Source organism: Bombina bombina, chromosome 6 (assembly GCF_027579735.1).
Source record: "Bombina bombina isolate aBomBom1 chromosome 6, aBomBom1.pri, whole genome shotgun sequence".
Classification (NCBI taxonomy): Eukaryota; Metazoa; Chordata; class Amphibia; order Anura; family Bombinatoridae; genus Bombina; species Bombina bombina.
The window spans coordinates 567,194,972-567,218,571 of NC_069504.1; the positions used below are offsets into that span (position 1 = coordinate 567,194,972).

The following is a 23,600-nucleotide window of genomic DNA, read 5'->3' on the forward strand; positions in this document are numbered from 1 at the left end:
TAGTCTCCCATGTCACATAACCCAAATAAAGTTGACCAATGATAAATATAATATAGGGACTCCAGTAATATCCCTCTTATAAAATAGGATTACTGCTTACCCCATTCCCATACAGGGAAATAATGCCAGCCAGTTCTGATACACCAAGTCTCCTCAGAATAAAAGGCTGCACATACCTTAATGCTGCTTGTAGTATGAATCCGGTCTCCACACTGAAGATGTCTCATGGTTACCTTCAGAAGTCTTGTGGGAACCAGCGTAAATCTTAGTTACAACTGCTAAGATCATCAACCTCAAGGCAGAAATCCTCTTCCATATCCCCCTGAGGAAAATAGTATGCACCGGTACCATTTAAAATAAAAAACTTCTTAATTGAATAAACTAAAACTAACACCTCACTTTACCATGTCTTCCTAGTATAACACAGGCAAAGAGAATGACTGAGGGTGGAGGGGGTGGGAGGGGCTATATATACAGCTCTGCTGTGGTGCTCTTTGCCACTTCCTGTTGGCAGGAGGTTAATATCCCACAAGGATGAAATCCATGGACTCGTCATATCTTTGTAAAAGAAATATGATTCACATTACTTGACTGTTCTCCATTTACACATAATTATGGACAAAACTTAAAATAGAATTGCAAGAGAGGAAGTCTTAAAAATATTTACTTATAAATATCTCTTTGTTCGCTAAGAGGTGAGAATAGTAACGCCCTACAGCAGTGTAATCTAGTTTTGGGCACAAATCAGAAACAAGAAAAAACAAAACAACAAAAATGTTTTATTAATTTCACCTAAAAAGTATATAGTACATCAAATGATGAAAAATATTGCGGCCAGGATTCACAAACACGAGCACTTTGCAAACATAGAAGATTAAACACTGCTGGTTAAGAAATGCAGAAACATTTTGTACTTAAAGTGTTTAAATGTCAATGAGACCAGATAATGTTATATAACATTAAAAAAAAATCCCTGCACTACTATATTTTGAAATTGTTTGCTAATTAAAACACAGGATCCAAACAGTTTAGAGTATGGATGCTTTTGTATGACATTAGCTCAATAATTCAACACAACCATTAAAATGCATCTGCCGTAGAGCAAAATTAAAATTACAAAAAAAATAATAATATATATATATTTATCAGTCCTGTTCAGTTTAGACATCTTTACAAGAAATTAATAAGCCATCCAGAAACCAAAAATAGAAAGCTCAAAATCTTCTCTGAGGTCCACCCTTAAAAGTTTTAAATCCCGCACCACTGCCCCTTTGCATGGATGCTCCTGGAATCTGCACAGGTCTGTTAATGGCTGAATTACTAGAAACGAAAAAGAGAAAGAAAACATTTTAATATTTCCATTATATACTCTCTTTAATAAATGTTAATTATTAATTTATAAATCATTTAGGCATTTTAATCAATGCAGTTTTGTTAATGTCAAAAGTTAACAAATTTCATACAATTTTAGGCGATTCAAAATTCATGTTAAGTATATACAATTTTTCAGTTGGATATTTTTTATTGATCTCTAGTATATGTAAAGATCAATAATAATAATGAAGTCTACAATAGGTGCAAGTCATTTTTAACATGTCAGAACATAACAGCCCCTAAAGTAGAGTGACTGTGCAGAAGTATACAACAAAATAAATGTACTATCTTGACTGCTTACCTTGAATGTGAATGCATCATGCCTCCACTGCGATCATCTGGCATTCTTCTATTATCATATCCTGTGTTCTGTGTGCTTGACCCATGCCAGTCTTTCCTTGGTCCACCAGCACCGCGCCCATGACGATCCATGGCAGCACGTCTTCCTTCATTAAACGGCTACAAAATAAAAAGATCACAACACATTAACAGTAATTAAAACTTTGTCGATCAAATCAACAAGGGCATAATAAAAATACAATACAGTAACACAGTTTTACATGAGCAATTTAAATGATCGTATTTGTCTTACAAATTTCATGGTTCCCTTTATCATATGACAGCCATCAGCCAATCAGACATATAAACTGTGAACATGTGCCAAGTATGGGCTGGTGCCTCAGAAAGTGCTCATATAAAATAATTTGTGCAAATCGATAATGGAAGTAAACTGCATGCTCTATATTAATCATGAAGCTAAATTTTGACTTTAGTGTCCATTTAAACAAATTATTTTCTTACTATAAGTACATATCCCTCAACATGGTTTAACACTATGTTCCTTTGTAATTTCAACTGATGACCGCTAGTGAGCAAACAAAAGCCAGTGTACATTTATAAGCTCCAATCACTGGCTCCACTCTCGTCTAATGCAGAATGTGAATGTTCCAAAAATGCAATTTTGATTAAATTGCCACTTTTTGAAGATGTTCAACACATAGCAAAAGAAGGGAATGGGTATAAAAATGTTTAGACTACAATGGTCCCTTACCACCTCCTTAAAATGTTTTAGATACTATTTAATCATATCTCCTTGATTCTGCAAATGAGTGACAGAAATCAGTTAAAAGGGACGTTTAAATCAAAATTAAACTTTAATGATTCAGATGGAGCATGTGATTTTAACCCTTTATTGACCAGACAATTTTTCAATTTTCTTACCGCTAAGGAGTAGGGCTGTTTTTACATTTCTGCGGTGTTTGTGTTTAGCTGTAATTTTCCTCTTACTCACTTACTGTACCCACACTATATACCGTTTTTCTCGACATTAAATGGACTTTCTAAAGATACTACTATTTTGATCATATCATAATTTACTATAATTTTTTTTTTATATAAAGTATGATGAAAAAAAAAAAGAAAATTTATGCTTACCTGATAAATGTATTTATTTTTTGACACGATGAGTCCACGGATCATCTTAATTACTAATGGGATATTCACCTCTTGGTCAGCAGGAAGCGGCAAAGAGCACCACAGCAGAGCTGTTAAATAGCTCCTCCCTTCCCTCCCACTCCAGTCATTCGACGAAGTTAGGGATAGAAAGGAAAAACCAAGGTGCAGAGGTGTCTGAAGTTTACAATAACCTACAATCTGTCTTACAAGAACAGGGCAGGCCGTGGACTCATCGTGTCAAAATAGAAATACATTTATCAGATGAGCATAAATTGTCTTTTCTTTTTTATGACACGATGAGTCCACGGATCATCGTAATTACTAATGGGATTCAATACCCTCTCCTGTTTTATTCGAGCAATGACCCGAGGAAGAAGAGCAAACGGAGGAAATAGGTATGCTAGACTTAAGGTCCAAGGGAACGCTAGACTGAAGGTCCAAGGGACCACCAGAGCATCCATAAAGCTCCGCCTGGGGGTCCCTGGACCTCGACCCGTATCTCGGGAGCTTAGCATTCTGTCGGGATGCCATGAGATCCAATTCCGGCTGACCCCACTTGAGAATCAGGTTGGAGAACACTTCCGGATGGAGTTCCAACTCCCCCGGATGAAAGGTCTGCCTGCTCAGGAAATCCGCCTCCCTCCCAGTTGTCCACCCCTGGGATGTGAATCGCCGATAGGCAACAAGAGTGGGCTTCCGCCCACTGGATTATTTTGGTTACCTCTGTAATCGCTAAGGAACTCCTCGTTCCTCCCTGATTGGTTGTAAGCCACTGAAGTTATGTTGTTCGACAGGAACCTGATAAACCGGACCGAGGCTAGCTGTTTTTTTTTTTAATTTTATTTATCACCAACACAAGGTACATTCGTAAAACAAATATCCGTAACACACCACGCAGGGTGTGTTAAGGGATTGCAAAATTGATAAAGCATTAGAAAGAAATGTAACAATATACATTCTCAGATACATGAAAAGGCAATAATCACGTTTATAGTAAGAAATGCAAGAAACATCTTTGGATTTGAGTGACATCTAGGTTATATGCATATGCACCTCAATGTTGGGGTTTTGTTATTTTATGAACTAATACAACTAAAACACCTATAAACCTATAAACAAAACTAAAATTAACAGAGAACAAAGGAAGACAAAAAAAAAAAAAAGGAGAGAAAGGAACAAGCAAACAAAAAAAGGCATGTCTTAAAGAAAATAAGAGGCTGAAATGTGTGTATAGTGGTAGACTAATTCACTGGCCACTCTAGAACATCCCCAATATTATTAACAAGATAGTCCAAAATGATCAATAAACAGTCAGGGACCGCCAGTTTACCATGTCAGCTAGTACACCCACTATCAAATGTTGGCCCCAAATACAAATCACTCAGTCAGCAATGATATAAAATAAATGGACTGGAAGTGTACATTGAAGCCAGATTGCGACATTAGAAGCATTTCTGCCACACCGCTTTATGCAATAAGGTAGTATTCCACAGAAGTGGAAAGATGCGACAGCCGCAGTGTAAAATAATATGGCTTATAATGATAGGCTAGTCTAGTAGTTAGTTTTTAGAGGTTATAAACAATTAAGTGGTATAATGTAAGTGTATGCATTATATTAGATGGACTTCGCTTACTATTTTGAGTCTGTAAAAAGACACAAACAAGCAGGAAACAGCATGACAGAAAACCCAAGACAACGATAAACAGTATAGCATGATAGCATGCCAGAGGGGATAAATATCGATCCTAATTGGGAGATGACAAGATTGCTTTCTGATAACCTATATTAAAATCAGAATTTACCACTAAGTAAAAATACTGGGAGTAGAGTAACAGTCAGGTAGAAGTGGGATATGATATTAAGAAGGTGTTAGGTGCTCGTGTAATTCACCTTGGTTAAGAGTGCTGGCAGACTACTTGTAGGTTATATTGCCTAAAATGTGAGATCCTCTGCTGCATCGAGCCTACACATTACATTTATCATCCCAGATTAAATTATAAGAATAGTAATCAACTGCAATCTGCTGGCATTTAGAGTGAAAGGTACATAAAGAACGAAATTTAAGTAAGTTACAATGAAACATTTATACACACCGTATTCAATCATTGAGCATGAGTGGTAGATTTAGAATTAAAGTTTTGCGACGTAAATTATTTGTGCTCTAACTAAAACTTCTGCTGCCTTAAAAATGATAACACAAGCTGTATTCAGTCCATACCAATAGAACATGTAAATATTATAATAGAGCAGAAAGGCAACAAGTGGGAAAAAACAAACAAACACCATTTAAATCACAACAATAAAGATCAAATATGTTCAGTTTCATACAGATTACTAGTTCGGTGTACCCACAGTGCCAGTATTAAAGTCCACCAGAGACAAAAGAAGTGTCCTTTAGAGCAGAAAGATCAATAGCGACCGATAACACATGTGAGTTATAATTCAGCCAACCCCAGTAGGTAGACGCATCGCATTCAATTGTAAAGGCACCTCCGTTTTCATACCGGTTCTCCCCCCTTCAAATAAGCCAGCAGTGAATGCCGTGATAAATAAAACAAAGCAGCGATCATGGGTATTCTTAGTGCGGTTTGTAGGGCTGCAGATGTAATAGGCAATACCTCCCTTACTGCTCAATCCATCTAGGTTACACGCCAGAGAGGGTGAGGAGGACAACAGCAAGTCCCATTGTGATTCACAGTGTGGATCTGCAGCAGACTTCAGTGTCTGCAGATGTAATGGAATCGTGGCTGTCATTGGCATCTCCGTTGCTGCTTTCAGTTGCATGAAGGTTAGGTCTGGTAGACCGCTCGCTGCCTCATATGTATAGGATGCAGGGACGCTAGTTGTAGTATACCAGATATGACCCGGGTGATTTGACGTGTTTCTCTCCAGCAGGGGCTGGAGACTCATACAGGAGGATAGAAGTAGATCTAGCCTGGGCATGAAAAAGGCTTTTATTTCAGCCAATACTTGGATGGTTGCATCCGATTTACCAGAAGTGAGAGTCTCCATTGTACATGTACCCCACGTGGCGGTAGAATGCTTGTCACTGTGTTAAATATCCTTTTCTACTTTAATTTGCTTCTCGGCGGCCAAGGGGTGGTATGCCTCGATCCAAGATAGTTCCCGGGCACAAGATATTGCCAAGGGATGTAAGGATGGCTAAGTGTAAGGTTACTTCTTCCACAAGCTATGCAGAGCTCCAAGAATCTGTGGCCATCTTCAAACGCCGCCCACCGGAAGCCCAGTTCTAGAATGTTTATAGTAAGAACAGACTCTGAATGAGTCCAAACTCCCAGAGCTTTTAGGGAGCCCCAGACTGCTCCCCACCCTAGAAGGCTGGCGTCTGTTGTCACAATCACCCAAGATGGTCTGCGAAAGCAGGTTCCCTGGGAGAGATGATCCAGAGACAACCACCATTGAAGAGAATCCCTCGTCTCCCTCTCCAGGATTATTTGAGGAGACAAGTCCGCATAATCTCCGTTCCATTGTCTGAGCTTGCTTAACTGCAGGAGGTCTGAGGTGGAACCGAGCAAACAAGACTATGTCCATTGCTGCCACCATCAGCCCAATTACCTCCATACACTGAGCCACTGACGGCCGAGGAGTAGACTGAAGGACTAGGCAAGTGTCGATAATCTTTGATTTCCTGACTTCTGTCAGAAAAATATTCATAGACAGGGAATCTATTATGGTTCCCAAGAAAGTTACCCTTGTATTTGGAACTAAGGAACTGTTTTCCAAATTCACTTTCCACTTGTGAGTTCGCAGGAAAGAGAACACCATCTCGGTGTGGGATCTTGCTTGTTGAAAGGATGGCACCTGGACTAGGATGTCGTCCATATAGGGAGCCACCGCAATGCCCCGTGACCGAAGCACCGTCAACAGTGACCCCAGAACCTTTGTGAAAATTCTGGGAGCAGTGGCAAGACCGAAAGGAAGAACCACAAACTGGAAGCGTTTGTTCAGGAAGGCAAAACTTAGGAAATTGTGATGATCCCTGTGAATAGGAACATGTAGGTATGCATCCTTTAAATCCACTGTTGTCATAAATTGACCCTCTTTGGATCAAGGGAAGAATAGAACAAATAGTTTCCATCTTGAAGGATGGTACCCTGAGAAATTTGTTTAGACTCTTGAAGGTTCCCTCCTTTTTGGGAACCAGAAACAGATTGGAATAAAAACCCAGACCCTGTTCCTATACTGGAACGGGAACAATCACTCCCAGGGCGGAGAGGTCTCCTACGCAGTGTAAGAATGCAGACAGACAATCTTGAAAGTAGAAACCTGCCTCTGGGAGGAAAACATTTGAACTCTAGTTTGTATCCCTGAGACACTTTCTATTGCCCATGGATCCTGAACATCCCGAACCCAAACCTGAGCGAAGGAAAGTCTGCCCCCTACCAGATCCAGTCCCGGATCGGGGGCATGCCCTTCATGCTGTCTTGAATTCAATAGCAGGCTTCTTGGATTGCTTTCCTTTATTCCAAGACTGGTTGGGTCTCCATGCAGGTTTAGATTGTTCCTGCTTAGAGGAGGAAGAAGAATTTCCCTTGAAATTTTGAAAGGAACGAAAATTACTCTGTTGTCCTTTGTTTATTTATCTTATCTTGAGGGAGAAGATGACCCTTACCTCCCGTGATATCAGAGATAATATCCGTTAGGTCAGGTCCAAACAAGCTCTTCCCCTTGTATGGAATAGCCAGAAGTTTTAACCATAAGGCTCTGCGAGCTAGAATAGAGAACCCCGAAATCTTAACTCCCAGCTTGATAACTTGAAGGCAAGCATCCGCAATAAAGGCATTAGCTAGTTTAAGAGCCTTTATCCTATCCTGGATCTCATCCAAAGAAGTCTCTGTCCTTAGAGCCTCAGACAGTGCATTAAACCAATACGCCGCTGCACTAGTGAAGGTAGCAATGCATACAGCCGGTTGCCATTGCAGGCCCTAGTGTACAAATATCTTCTTGAGTAAACCCTCCAACTTTTTATCCATAGGATCTTTGAAGGCACAACTATCCTCTATGGGAATAGTAGTTCTCTTAGCTAAGGTGGAAACGGCTCCTTCCACCTTAGGAACTGTTTGCCAAGCCTCCTTGATAGAGTCAGCTATGGGAAACATCTTAAAAATAGGAGAGGGAGAAAAAAAAGGTATGCCCGGTCTCTCCCACTCCTTAGCAATGATCTCAGAAGTTCTGTCTGGGACTGGAAATACGTCTGTGGAAGAAAGAACCTCGAAATATTTGTTCAGCTTACTAGACTTCTTAGGGACAACCACTACCGTGGAGTCACTGTCGTCCAAAGTAACTAAAACCTCCCTAAGTAACAGATGGAGGTGATCTAGCTTAAACCTAAAAGATACAACCTCAGTATCAGTCAGAGGCATTGCACTTTCTGAATCTGAAATTTTAACTTCAGATGCTACAGCGGTATCCTCCTCTTCAGGTTTTTGGGAGGGCACCTCCGAAATTGCAACAATTGCATCAGAAACCTCGCTTACTGAATGTCTGGTTTTCCTCTTATGTTTGCCCTGCAACATTGGAAAAGCAGACAATGCATCAGAAATTGTAGAAGACATGAGAGAAGCTATGTCTTAAGGTAACTTCAGCGGGAGCTAGAGCAGAAGTGCAGGGCACTGCTTGTGCGGGCAGTAAAATTTGGGACGCTTGGGGAGAAAGCTGCGGCATATATTGAACCTCACCAGACTCTTGGACGGCATCCGCTTTTGAAAAGTTTTGCTGAGAAAAAAATCTTTTCCCAATAATTTAAAGTCCTCTCAATACATGAGGGACAGAAAGGGATAGGTGGTTCCACATTTGCATCAAAACATAAGGAGCAAGTGACATCCTGCAAGGATCCTTGGTCAATACTGTTCACTATGATTAAATAAACTAAAAAAATAAATAAAAAAAACACTTTTATACAAAAAAAAAGTTACTGTGCCTTTAAATTTAAACAGGTAACTTTTTTTACCCAGCTATGTCAAATATAAAAATAAATCAATTTATGTACTACAGACACCCTTACACCTCAACAACCCTGCTGAGGTGCTCAATGTCCCCTTCTCATATGGAGCAAGAACGATCTGGACCTCAGTAAGAAGATAGCACTAACGGATAGTACTAGAAGCGCTTGCTTAATTTCTAAAAACCATGAGTTTCTAGTGCCACGCTACTCTACCGTCTCTGTAACGGAAGACATGTCTCTGACTACTGCGCAATCAAAAAGGCGCGCACACCAGTTAGGACCGTCCATCGAGGGCATTACTGAATGCACCTCATCTCCCGATCGGCCTGTTTGCTAGCTTAAGCCGACGGGAGACATAAACCACCAGAACAAAAAAATAAAAAGCTTTACTCTTAGCCCCAGTGCCTGCAGATAACATAATTTATGTAAGAACTTACCTGATAAATTCATTTCTTTCATATTAGCAAGAGTCCATGAGCTAGTGACGTATGGGATATACATTCCTACCAGGAGGGGCAAAGTTTCCCAAACCTTAAAATGCCTATAAATACACCCCTCACCACACCCACAATTCAGTTTAACGAATAGCCAAGAAGTGGGGTGATAAGAAAAAAGTGCGAAAGCATATAAAATAAGGAATTGGAATAATTGTGCTTTATACAAAAAAATCATAACCACCACAAAAAAGGGCGGGCCTCATGGACTCTTGCTAATATGAAAGAAATGAATTTATCAGGTAAGTTCTTACATAAATTATGTTTTCTTTCATGTAATTAGCAAGAGTCCATGAGCTAGTGACGTATGGGATAATGACTACCCAAGATGTGGATCTTTCCACACAAGAGTCACTAGAGAGGGAGGGATAAAATAAAGACAGCCAATTCCTGCTGAAAATAATCCACACCCAAAAACATAATTTATGTAAGAACTTACCTGATAAATTCATTTCTTTCATATTAGCAAGAGTCCATGAGCTAGTGACGTATGGGATATACATTCCTACCAGGAGGGGCAAAGTTTCCCAAACCTTAAAATGCCTATAAAAACACCCCTCACCACACCCACAATTCAGTTTAACGAATAGCCAAGAAGTGGGGTGATAAGAAAAAAGTGCGAAAGCATATAAAATAAGGAATTGGAATAATTGTGCTTTATACAAAAAAATCATAACCACCACAAAAAAGGGCGGGCCTCATGGACTCTTGCTAATATGAAAGAAATGAATTTATCAGGTAAGTTCTTACATAAATTATGTTTTCTTTCATGTAATTAGCAAGAGTCCATGAGCTAGTGACGTATGGGATAATGACTACCCAAGATGTGGATCTTTCCACACAAGAGTCACTAGAGAGGGAGGGATAAAATAAAGACAGCCAATTCCTGCTGAACATAATCCACACCCAAAATAAAGTTTAATAAAAAACATAAGCAGAAGATTCAAACTGAAACCGCTGCCTGAAGTACTTTTCTACCAAAAACTGCTTCAGAAGAAGAAAATACAACAAAATGGTAGAATTTGTTAAAAGTATACAAAGAGGACCAAGTTGCCGCTTTGCAAATCTGATCAACCGAAGCTTCATTCCTAAACGCCCAGGAAGTAGAAACTGAACTAGTAGAATGAGCTGTAATCCTATGAGGCGGAGTCTTACCCGACTCAACATAGGCAAGATGAATTAAAGATTTCAACCAAGATGCCAAAGAAATGGCAGAAGTTTTCTGGCCTTTCTAAAACCGGAAAAGATAACAAATAAACTAGAAGTCTTTCGGAAAGACTTAGTAGCTTCAACATAATATTTCAAAGCTCTAATAACATCCAAAGAATGCAACGATTTCTCCTTAGAATTCTTAAGATTAGGACATAATGAAGGAACCACAATGTCTCTACTAATGTTGTTGGAATTCACAACTTAGGTAAAAATTCAAAAGAAGTTCGCAACACCGCCTTATCCTGATGAAAAATCAGAAAAGGAGACTCACAAGAAAGAGCAGATAATTCAGAAACTCTTCTGGCAGAAGAGATGGCCAAAAGGAACAAAACTTTCCAAGAAAGTAATTTAATATCCAATGAATGCATAGGTTCAAATGGAGGAGCTTGAAGAGCCCCCAGAACCAAATTCAAACTCCAAGGAGGAGAAATTGACTGAATGACAGGCTTTATACGAACCAAAGCTTGTACAAAACAATGAATATCAGGAAGAATAGCAATTTTTCTGTGAAAAAGAACAGAAAGAGCAGAGATTTGACCTTTCAAGGAACTTGCGGACAAACCCTTATCTAAACCATCCTGAAGAAACTGGAATATTCTCGGTATTCTAAAAGAATGCCAAGAAAAATGATGAGAAAGACACCAAGAAATACAAGTCTTCCAGACTCTATAATATATCTCTCTGGATACAGATTTACGAGCCTGTAACATAGTATTAATCACAGAGTCAGAGAAACCTCTTTGACCAAGAATCAAGTGTTCAATCTCCATACCTTTAAATTTAAGGATTTCAGATCCTGATGGAAAAAAGGACCTTGAGACACAAGGTCTGGTCTTAACGGAAGAGTCCACGGTTGGCAAGAGGCCATCCGGACAAGATCCGCATACCAAAACCTGTGAGGCCATGCCGGAGCTACCAGCAGAACAAACGAGTATTCCTTCAGAATCTTGGAGATTACTCTTGGAAGAAGAACTAGAGGCGGAAAGATATAGGCAGGATGATACTTCCAAGGAAGAGATAATGCATCCACTGCCTCCGCCTGAGGATCCCGGGATCTGGACAGATACCTGGGAAGTTTCTTGTTTAGATGAGAAGCCATCAGATCTATTTCTGGAAGTTCCCACATTTGAACAATCTGAAGAAATACCTCTGGGTGAAGAGACCATTCGCCCGGATGCAACGTTTGGCGACTGAGATAATCCGCTTTCCAATTGTCCATACCTGGGATATGAACCGCAGAGATTAGACAGGAGCTGGATTCCGCCCAAACCAAAATTCGAGATACTTCTTTCATAGCCAGAGGACTGTGAATCCCTCCTTGATGATTGATGTATGCCACAGTTGTGACATTGTCTATCTGAAAACAAATGAACAACTCTCTCTTCAGAAGAGGCCAAAACTGAAGAGCTCTGAAAATTGCACGGAGTTCCAAAATATTGATCGGAAATCTCACCTCCTGAGATTCCCAAACCCCTTGTGCCGACAGATACCCCCACACAGCTCCCCAACCTGTAAGACTTGCATCTGTTGAGATTATAGTCCAGGTCGGACGAACAAAGAAGCCCCTTGAACTAAACAATGGTGATCTGTCCACCATGTCAGAGAGTGTCGTAAAATCGGTTTAAAGATATTAATAGAGATATCTTTGAGTAATCCCTGCACCATTGGTTCAGCATACAGAGCTGAAGAGGTCGCATGTGAAAACGAGCAAAGGAGATCGCATCTGATGCGGCAGTCCTAAGACCCAACATTTCCATGCATAAGGCTACCAAAGGGAATGATTGTGACTGAAGGTTTTGACAAGCTGATATCAATGTTAAACTTCTCCTGACTGACAAGGACAGAGTCATAGACACTGAATTTATCTAGAACCCAAAAAAGGTTACCCTTGTCTGAGGAATCAATGAACTGATTGGTAAATTGATCCTCCAACCATGAACTTGAAGAAACAACACAAGTCGATTCGTATGAGATTCTTCGAAAATGAGAAGACTGAGCAAGTACCAAGATATCGTCCAAATAAGGAAATACCAAAACCCTATTCTCTGATTACAGAAAGAAGGGCACCGAGAACCTTTGAAAAAAATTCTTGGAACTGAGGCTAGGCCAAACGGTAGAGCCACAAAACTGGTAATGCTTGTCTAAAAAGAGAATCTCAGACACTAAAAGTGATCTGGATGAATCGGAATATGCAGATACACATCCTGTAAATCTATTGTAGACATATAATGCCCTTGCTAAACAAAAGGCAGGATAGTTCTACAGTAACCATCTTGAATGTTGGTATCCTAACATAACGATTCAATAATGATAGATCCGGAACTGGTCTGAAGGAATTGACCTTCTTTGGTACAATGAAGAGATAAAATAAAACCCCAGCCCCTGTTCCAGAACTGGAACTGGCATAAATACTCCAGCCAACTCTAGATCTGAAACACATTTCAGAAATGCTGAGCCTTTGCTGTGTTAACTGGGACACGGGAAAGAAAAGAATCTCTTAGCAGGAGGCCTTAACTTGAAGCCAATTCTGTACCTTTCTGAAACAATGTTTCTGAAACCAGAGATTAAAAACGGAATTGATCCAAATTTCTTTGAAGAAAACGTAATCTGCCCCATACCAGCTGAGCTGGAATAAGGGCCGCACCTTCATAGGTACTTAGGAGCTGGCTATAGGTTTCTATAAGGCTTGGATATATTCCAAACTGAAAATAGTTTCCAAACTGATACCGCTCCTGAGGATGAAGGATCAGGCTTTTGTTCCTTGTTGTGAGGAAAGGAACGAAAATGATTATTTACCCTGGAAAGAAAGGGAAAGCAAAGTTGACTTAGAAGACATGTCAGCATTCCAAGTTTAATCCATAAAGCTTTTCTAGCTAAAATAGCTAGAGACATATACCTGACATCAACTCTAATGATATCAAAAGATGGTATCACCAATAAAATTATTAGCATATTATAGAATAATAATAATGCTATAAAATTATGATCTGTTACTTGTTGCGCTAAAGCTTCTAACCAAAAAGTTGAAGCTGCAGCAACATCCGCTAAAAATATAGCAGGTCTAAGAAGATTACCTGAACATAAGGAAGCTTTTCTTAGAAAGGATTCAATTTTCCTATCTAAAGGATCCTTAAATTAAGTACTATCTGCCGTAGGAATAGTAGTACATTAGCAGGAGTAGAGACAGCCCCATAACCTTAGGGATTTTTGTCCCAAAAAACTCTAATCTGTCGGATGGCACAGGATATAATTTGCTTAAACGTCTAGAAGGAGTAAATAAATTACCCAAATTATTCCATTCCCTGGAAATTACTTCAGAAATAGCATCAGGGAGATAAAACACTTCTGGAATAACTACAGGAGATTTAAAAACCTTATTTAAACGTTTACATTTAGTATCAAGAGGACCAGAATCCTCTATTTCTAATGCAAATAACACTTCTTTAAGTAAAGAACGAATAAATTCCATCTTGAACAAATACAAAGATTTATCAGCATCAACCTCTGAGACAGAAACTTCTGAACCAGAAGAACCATTATCAGTATCAGAATGATGATGTTCATTTAAAAATTCATCTGAAAAAAGAGAAGTTTTAAAAGACTTTTATGCATACTAGAAGGAGAAATAACAGACATAGCCTTCTTAATGGATTTAAAAAAATAAAATCTCTTATGTTATCAGGAACACTCTGAAAATTAGATGTTGACGGAACAGCAACAGGTAATGTAACAGTACTAAAGGAAATTTTATCTGCATTAATAAGTTTGACATGACATGCAATACAAATAACAGCTGGAGAAACAGATACCAAAAGTTTATAGCAGATACACTTAGCTTGGTAGCTCCAGCACTGTGCAGTGATTTTCCTGTAGTATCTTCTGACTCAGTTGCAACGTGGAACATCTTGCAATATGTAAAAGAAAAAAACAACATATAAAGCAAAATTGATCAAATTCCTTAAATGACAGTTTCAGGAATGGGAAAAAAATGCCAGTGAACAAGCTTCTAGCAACCAGAAGCAATAAATAATGAGACTTAAATAATGTGGAGACAAAAATGACGCCCATCTTTTTTAGCGCCAAAAAAGACGCCCACATTATTTGGCGCCTAAATGCTTTTGGCGCCAAAAATGACGCCACATCCGGAACGCCGACATTTTTGACGCAAAAAAAACGTCAAAAAATGACGCAACTTCCGGCGACACGTATGACGCCGGAAACAGAAAAATTTTTTTGCGCCAAAAAAGTCCGCGCCAAGAATGACGCAATAAAATGAAGCATTTTCTGCCCCCGCGAGCCTAACAGCCCACAGGGAAAAAGTCAAATTTTTTAAGGTAAGAAAAAATGATTGAAACAAATGCATTTATCCCAAATATGAAACTGACTGTCTGAAAAATAAGGAAAGTTGAACATTCTGAGTCAAGGCAAATAAATGTTTGAATACATATATTTAGAACTTTATAAATAAAGTGCCCAACCATAGCTTAGAGTGTCACAGAAAATAAGATTTACTTACCCCAGGACACTCATCTACATGTTTGTAGAAAGCCAAACCAGTACTGAAACGAGAATCAGCAGAGGTAATGGTATATATAAGAGTATATCGTCGATCTGAAAAGGGAGGTAAGAGATGAATCTCTACGACCGATAACAGAGAACCTATGAAATAGACCCCGTAGAAGGAGATCACTGCATTCAAATAGGCAATACTCTCCTCACATCCCTCTGACATTCACTGCACGCTGAGAGGAAAACCGGGCTCCAACTTGCTGCGGAGCGCATATCAACGTAGAATCTAGCACAAACTTACTTCACCACCTCCATCGGAGGCAAAGTTTGTAAAACTGAATTGTGGGTGTGGTGAGGGGTGTATTTATAGGCATTTTAAGGTTTGGGAAACTTTGCCCCTCCTGGTAGGAATGTATATCCCATACGTCACTAGCTCATGGACTCTTGCTAATTACATGAAAGAAATAAAGTTTAATGAAAAACATAAGCAGAAGATTCAAACTGAAACCGCTGCCTGAAGTACTTTTCTACCAAAAACTGCTTCAGAAGAAGAAAATACAACAAAATGGTAGAATTTGGTAAAAGTATGCAAAGAGGACCAAGTTGCCGCTTTGCAAATCTGATCAACCGAAGCTTCATTCCTAAACGCCCAGGAAGTAGAAACTGACCTAGTAGAATGAGCTGTAATCCTATGAGGCGGAGTCTTACCCGACTCAACATAGGCAAGATGAAATAAAGATTTCAACCAAGATGCCAAAGAAATGGCAGAAGTTTTCTGGCCTTTCTAAAACCGGAAAAGATAACAAATAAACTAGAAATCTTTCGGAAAGACTTAGTAGCTTCAACATAATATTTCAAAGCTCTAATAACATCCAAAGAATGCAACGATTTCTCCTTAGAATTCTTAGGATTAGGACATAATGAAGGAACCACAATGTCTCTACTAATGTTGTTGGAATTCACAACTTAGGTAAAAATTCAAAAGAAGTTCGCAACACCGCCTTATCCTGATGAAAAATCAGAAAAGGAGACTCACAAGAAAGAGCAGATAATTCAGAAACTCTTCTGGCAGAAGAGATGGCCAAAAGGAACAAAACTTTCCAAGAAAGTAATTTAATATCCAATGAATGCATAGGTTCAAATGGAGGAGCTTGAAGAGCCCCCAGAACCAAATTCAAACTCCAAGGAGGAGAAATTGACTTAATGACAGGCTTTATACGAACCAAAGCTTGTACAAAACAATGAATATCAGGAAGAATAGCAATCTTTCTGTGAAAAAGAACAGAAAGAGCAGAGATTTGACCTTTCAAGGAACTTGCGGACAAACCCTTATCTAAACCATCCTGAAGAAACTGTAATATTCTCGGTATTCTAAAAGAATGCCAAGAAAAATGATGAGAAAGACACCAAGAAATATAAGTCTTCCAGACTCTATAATATATCTCTCTGGATACAGATTTACGAGCCTGTAACATAGTATTAATCACAGAGTCAGAGAAACCTCTTTGACCAAGAATCAAGTGTTCAATCTCCATACCTTTAAATTTAAGGATTTCAGATCCTGATGGAAAAAAGGACCTTGAGACAAAAGGTCTGGTCTTAACGGAAGAGTCCACGGTTGGCAAGAGGCCATCCGGACAAGATCCGCATACCAAAACCTGTGAGGCCATGCCGGAGCTACCAGCAGAACAAACGATTATTCCTTCAGAATCTTGGAGATTACTCTTGGAAGAAGAACTAGAGGCGGAAAGATATAGGCAGGATGATACTTCCAAGGAAGTGATAATGCATCCACTGCCTCCGCCTGAGGATCCCGGGATCTGGACAGATACCTGGGAAGTTTCTTGTTTAGATGAGAAGCCATCAGATCTATTTCTGGAAGTTCCCACATTTGAACAATCTGAAGAAATACCTCTGGGTGAAGAGACCATTCGCCCGGATGCAACGTTTGGCGACTGAGATAATCCGCTTTCCAATTGTCCATACCTGGGATATGAACCGCAGAGATTAGACAGGAGCTGGATTCCGCCCAAACCAAAATTCGAGATACTTCTTTCATAGCCAGAGGACTGTGAGTCCCTCCTTGATGATTGATGTATGCCACAGTTGTGACATTGTCTATCTGAAAACAAATGAACAACTCTCTCTTCAGAAGAGGCCAAGACTGAAGAGCTCTGAAAATTGCACGGAGTTCCAAAATATTGATCGGAAATCTCACCTCCTGAGATTCCCAAACCCCTTGTGCCGTCAGATACCCCCACACAGCTCCCCAACCTGTAAGACTTGCATCTGTTGAGATTATAGTCCAGGTCGGAAGAACAAAGAAGCCCCCTGAACTAAACGATGGTGATCTGTCCACCATGTCAGAGAGTGTCGTAAAATCGGTTTAAAGATATTAATTGAGATATCTTTGAGTAATCCCTGCACCATTGGTTCAGCATACAGAGCTGAAGAGGTCGCATGTGAAAACGAGCAAAGGAGATCGCATCTGATGCGGCAGTCCTAAGACCCAACATTTCCATGCATAAGGCTACCAAAGGGAATGATTGTGACTGAAGGTTTTGACAAGCTGATATCAATGTTAAACTTCTCTTGTCTGACAAGGACAGAGTCATAGACACTGAATTTATCTAGAAACCTAAAAAGGTTACCCTTGTCTGAGGAATCAATGAACTGATTGGTAAATTGATCCTCCAACCATGAACTTGAAGAAACAACACAAGTCGATTTGTATGAGATTCTTCGAAAATGAGAAGACTGAGCAAGTACCAAGATATCGTCCAAATAAGGAAATACCAAAACCCTATTCTCTGATTACAGAAAGAAGGGCACCGAGAACCTTTGAAAAAAATTCTTGGAACTGAGGCTAGGCCAAACGGTAGAGCCACAAAACTGGTAATGCTTGTCTAAAAAGAGAATCTCAGACACTAAAAGTGATCTGGATGAATCGGAATATGCAGATACACATCCTGTAAATCTATTGTAGACATATAATGCCCTTGCTAAACAAAAGGCAGGATAGTCCTACAGTAACCATCTTGAATGTTGGTATCCTAACATAACGATTCAATAATGATAGATCCAGAACTGGTCTGAAGGAATTGACCTTCTTTGGTACAATGAAGAGATAAAATAAAACCCCAGCCCCTGTTCCAGAACTGGAACTGGCATAAATACTCCAGCCAACTCTAGATCTGAAACACATTTCAGAAATGCTGAGCCTTTGCTGTGTTAACTGGGACACGGGAAAGAAAAGAATCTCTTAGCAGGAGGCCTTAACTTGAAGCCAATTCTGTACCTTTCTGAAACAATGTTTCTGAAACCAGAGATTAAGAACGGAATTGATCCAAATTTCTTTGAAGAAAACATAATCTGCCCCATACCAGCTGAGCTGGAATAAGGGCCGCACCTTCATAGGTACTTAGGAGCTGGCTATAGGTTTCTATAAGGCTTGGATATATTCCAAACTGGAAATAGTTTCCAAACTGATACCGCTCCTGAGGATGAAGGATCAGGCTTTTGTTCCTTGTTGTGAGGAAAGGAACGAAAATGATTATTTACCCTGGAAAGAAAGGGAAAGCAAAGTTGACTTAGAAGACATGTCAGCATTCCAAGTTTAATCCATAAAGCTTTTCTAGCTAAAATAGCTAGAGACATATACCTGACATCAACTCTAATGATATCAAAAGATGGTATCACCAATAAAATTATTAGCATGTTATAGAATAATAATAATGCTATAAAATTATGATCTGTTACTTGTTGCGCTAAAGCTTCTAACCAAAAAGTTGAAGCTGCAGCAACATCCGCTAAAAATATAGCAGGTCTAAGAAGATTACCTGAACATAAGGAAGCTTTCTTAGAAAGGATTCAATTTTCCTATCTAAAGGATCCTTAAATTAAGTACTATCTGCCGTAGGAATAGTAGTACATTAGCAGGAGTGGAGACAGCCCCATAACCTTAGGGATTTTTGTCCCAAAAAACTCTAATCTGTCAGATGGCACAGGATATAATTTGCTTAAACGTCTAGAAGGAGTAAATAAATTACCCAAATTATTCCATTCCCTGGAAATTACTTCAGAAATAGCATCAGGGAGATAAAACACTTCTGGAATAACTACAGGAGATTTAAAAACCTTATTTAAACGTTTACATTTAGTATCAAGAGGACCAGAATCCTCTATTTCTAATGCAAATAACACTTCTTTAAGTAAAGAACGAATAAATTCCATCTTGAACAAATACAAAGATTTATCAGCATCAACCTCTGAGACAGAAACTTCTGAACCAGAAGAACCATTATCAGTATCAGAATGATGATGTTCATTTAAAAATTCATCTGAAAAAAGAGAAGTTTTAAAAGACTTTTATGCATACTAGAAGGAGAAATAACAGACATAGCCTTCTTAATGGATTTAAAAAAATAAAATCTCTTATGTTATCAGGAACACTCTGAAAATTAGATGTTGACGGAACAGCAACAGGTAATGTAACAGTACTAAAGGAAATTTTATCTGCATTAATAAGTTTGACATGACATGCAATACAAATAACAGCTGGAGAAACAGATACCAAAAGTTTATAGCAGATACACTTAGCTTGGTAGCTCCAGCACTGTGCAGTGATTTTCCTGTAGTATCTTCTGACTCAGTTGCAACGTGGAACATCTTGCAATATGTAAAAGAAAAAAACAACATATAAAGCAAAATTGATCAAATTCCTTAAATGACAGTTTCAGGAATGGGAAAAAAATGCCAGTGAACAAGCTTCTAGCAACCAGAAGCAATAAATAATGAGACTTAAATAATGTGGAGACAAAAATGACGCCCATATTTTTTAGCGCCAAAAAAGACGCCCACATTATTTGGCGCCAAAAATGACGCCACATCCGGAACGCCGACATTTTTGACGCAAAAAAACGTCAAAAAATGACGCAACTTCCGGCGACACGTATGACGCCGGAAACAGAAAAAAAATTTTGCGCCAAAAAAGACGCAATAAAATGAAGCATTTTCTGCCCCCGCGAGCCTAACAGCCCACAGGGAAAAAGTCAAATTTTTAAAGGTAAGAAAAAATGATTGAAACAAATGCATTTATCCCAAATATGAAACTGACTGTCTGAAAAATAAGGAAAGTTGAACATTCTGAGTCAAGGCAAATAAATGTTTGAATACATATATTTAGAACTTTATAAATAAAGTGCCCAACCATAGCTTAGAGTGTCACAGAAAATAAGCTTACTTACTTACCCCAGGACACTCATCTACATGTTGTAGAAAGCCAAACCAGTACTGAAACGAGAATCAGCAGAGGTAATGGTATATATAAGAGTATATCGTCGATCTGAAAAGGGAGGTAAGAGATGAATCTCTACGACCGATAACAGAGAACCTATGAAATAGACCCCGTAGAAGGAGATCACTGCATTCAAATAGGCAATACTCTCCTCACATCCCTCTGACATTCACTGCACGCTGAGAGGAAAACCGGGCTCCAACTTGCTGCGGAGCGCATATCAACGTAGAATCTAGCACAAACTTACTTCACCACCTCCATCGGAGGCAAAGTTTGTAAAAACTGAATTGTGGGTGTGGTGAGGGGTGTATTTATAGGCATTTTAAGGTTTGGGAAACTTTGCCCCTCCTGGTAGGAATGTATATCCCATACGTCACTAGCTCATGGACTCTTGCTAATTACATGAAAGAAATGGCTGTCTAAAATCCTTCCCAGACTAGGAGAGCCTGTAGTCCAAAACATTAAGTGCCCCTTCCTGTATGAGCCTTATATGTTCTGTTGTTCAAATAAATGTGCCCACTTTTCCTCTGAGTTTGTTTCTTGGCCCCAGAATAAAAAAGCAGCACTTACCTTACATCTGCCTGACAGCAAGGCAGCTCACAGGCCTGAGAGGTCCTATCCCTCACATCTACCTGTGGAGAAATAAAAGTGAGTAAATCCAACGCAGGCTATAGAAGATAGGGCAGCATGAAATACATGGGAGGTGCAGTGAGAATTATGTCCCACCAGTTCCCATTGCTCTAAAGCCACCACTGCTCTACTGAAGAGACTGATATGGACTACGGCTACACCCTAGGACAAAGCAGCACAATCTTGCACTACTTTAAAAATAATAAACTCTTGATTGAAGAATCTTATCTAACACCTTACTTTATCACTTCCTAACACTAACGTAAACAAAGAGAATGACTGGAGTGGGAGGGAAGGGAGGAGCTATTTAACAGCTCTGCTGTGGTGCTCTTTGCCGCCTCCTGCTGACCAGGAGACCAGGAAATTAATAACCCATTAGTAATTAAGATGATCCGTGGACTCATCGTGTCATAAAAAAGAAATTGAAAATAAACAACTTTTTGTAACTTTGACCCCCAAAATCTTACGCATCTACAACCACCAAAAAACACCCATGCTAAATAGTTTCTAAATTTTTTCCTGAGTTTAGAAATACCCGATGTTTACATGTTCTTTGCAAGTTATAGAGCAATATGTACAAGAAGCACTATTTCCAAACCATTTATTTCTCTCAAAATTAGCAAAATAAAGTTAACCCTGATATCTGTCAAAATCCCTGAATAACTATATATATATATATATATATATATATATATATATATATATATATATATATATATATATATATATATATATATATATATATATATATATATATATAGCAATAAGAAACAAATTGCAGAGACTTTTTGCAGATCCAAAACTCGATTTATTTCAGTTTAAAAATAAAAATCCATGAATACATGATCAGAAATCGGCATGTCTCACAACTCCAACAAAACTTGTGAAAAAACTGCTGCTGACATGTTTCGCCGCTCACGGCGTAATCATAGCACATATATATATATACACACACACACACACACACACACAGCAGTGAACAAGTGCGCCAGCGCACGAAACATGTCTGCATGGGGATCAGCTCACTTGCCCGATTGCTAGAGTCACTGCTGGCTCACTTATAGGACATCCTGGTTTTGTCCTTTTTTATCTTTGTGGAATAAAGTTTGTTTTATTTTTATAGCTGGTTGCCTGGAACATTATTTTTGTTTCTACTCTTGCTACACAGCATTTTAGAGAAATTATCCTATATTTCAGAGCGCTACTTTAACTTATTGTATAATATATATATATATATATATATATATATATATATATATATATATATATATATATATATATATATATATACACACACACACACACATATATATATACATACACATTTATACATATATACACACACATATATATATATATATATATATATATATACATATATATACATATATACACACACACATATATATATATATATATATATATATATATATACATATATATATACATATATACACACACACATATATATATATATATACATATATACACACATATATACACACACACACACACACATATATATATATATATACACACACATATATATATATATATATATATATATATATATATATATACACACACACACATATATATACACACACACACACACACACACATATATATATATATATATATATATATATATAACATAATTTATGTAAGAACTTACCTGATAAATTCATTTCTTTCATATTAGCAAGAGTCCATGAGCTAGTGACATATGGGATATACATTCCTACCAGGAGGGGCAAAGTTTCCCAAACCTTAAAATGCCTATAAATACACCCCTCACCACACACACAAATCAGTTTAACGAATAGCCAAGAAGTGGGGTGATAAGAAAAAAGTGCGAAAGCATATAAAATAAGGAATTGGAATAATTGTGCTTTATACAAAAAAATCATAACCACCACAAAAAGGGTGGGCCTCATGGACTCTTGCTAATATGAAAGAAATGAATTTATCAGGTAAGTTCTTACATAAATTATGTTTTCTTTCATGTAATTAGCAAGAGTCCATGAGCTAGTGACGTATGGGATAATGACTACCCAAGATGTGGATCTTTCCACGCAAGAGTCACTCTAGAGGGAGGGATAAAATAAAGACAGCCAATTCCTGCTGAAAATAATCCACACCCAAAATAAAGTTTAATGAAAACATAAGCAGAAGATTCAAACTGAAACCGCTGCCTGAAGTACTTTTCTAACAAAAACTGCTTCAGAAGAAGAAAATACATCAAAATGGTAGAATTTAGTAAAAGTATGCAAAGAGGACCAAGTTGCTGCTTTGCAAATCTGATCAACCGAAGCTTCATTCCTAAACGCCCAGGAAGTAGAAACTGACCTAGTAGAATGAGCTGTAATCCTTTGAGGCGGAGTTTTACCCGACTCGACATAGGCATGATGAATTAAAGATTTCAACCAAGATGCCAAAGAAATGGCAGAAGCTTTCTGGCATTTTCTAGAACCAGAAAAGATGAAAAATAGACTAGAAGTCTTTCGGAAAGACTTAGTAGCTTCAACATAATATTACAAAGCTCTAACAACATCCAAAGAATGCAATGATTTCTCCTTAGAATTCTTAGGATTAGGACATAATGAAGGAACCACAATTTCTCTACTAATGTTGTTAGAATACACAACCTTAGGAAAAAATTCA

The 23,600-nt window shown here is 38.5% G+C and overlaps 1 protein-coding gene across 2 annotated transcripts in view; it reads right to left on the bottom strand.

Moving 5' to 3' along the window:
• Positions 1 to 759: 759 nt before the first annotated feature.
• Positions 760 to 23,600, bottom strand: part of SLTM (SAFB like transcription modulator) — a 365,442-nt gene continuing 342,601 nt past the window's right edge. For both annotated transcript variants that reach the window (XM_053717529.1, XM_053717528.1), the window contains exons 19-20: positions 1,676 to 1,833; positions 760 to 1,320 (exon numbers count right to left, since the gene is read on the bottom strand). In XM_053717529.1, coding sequence (XP_053573504.1) covers positions 1,215 to 1,320; positions 1,676 to 1,833 — 264 coding nt within the window. In that variant the 3' untranslated portion in view covers positions 760 to 1,214. The remainder of the gene's footprint in view (positions 1,321 to 1,675; positions 1,834 to 23,600) is intronic.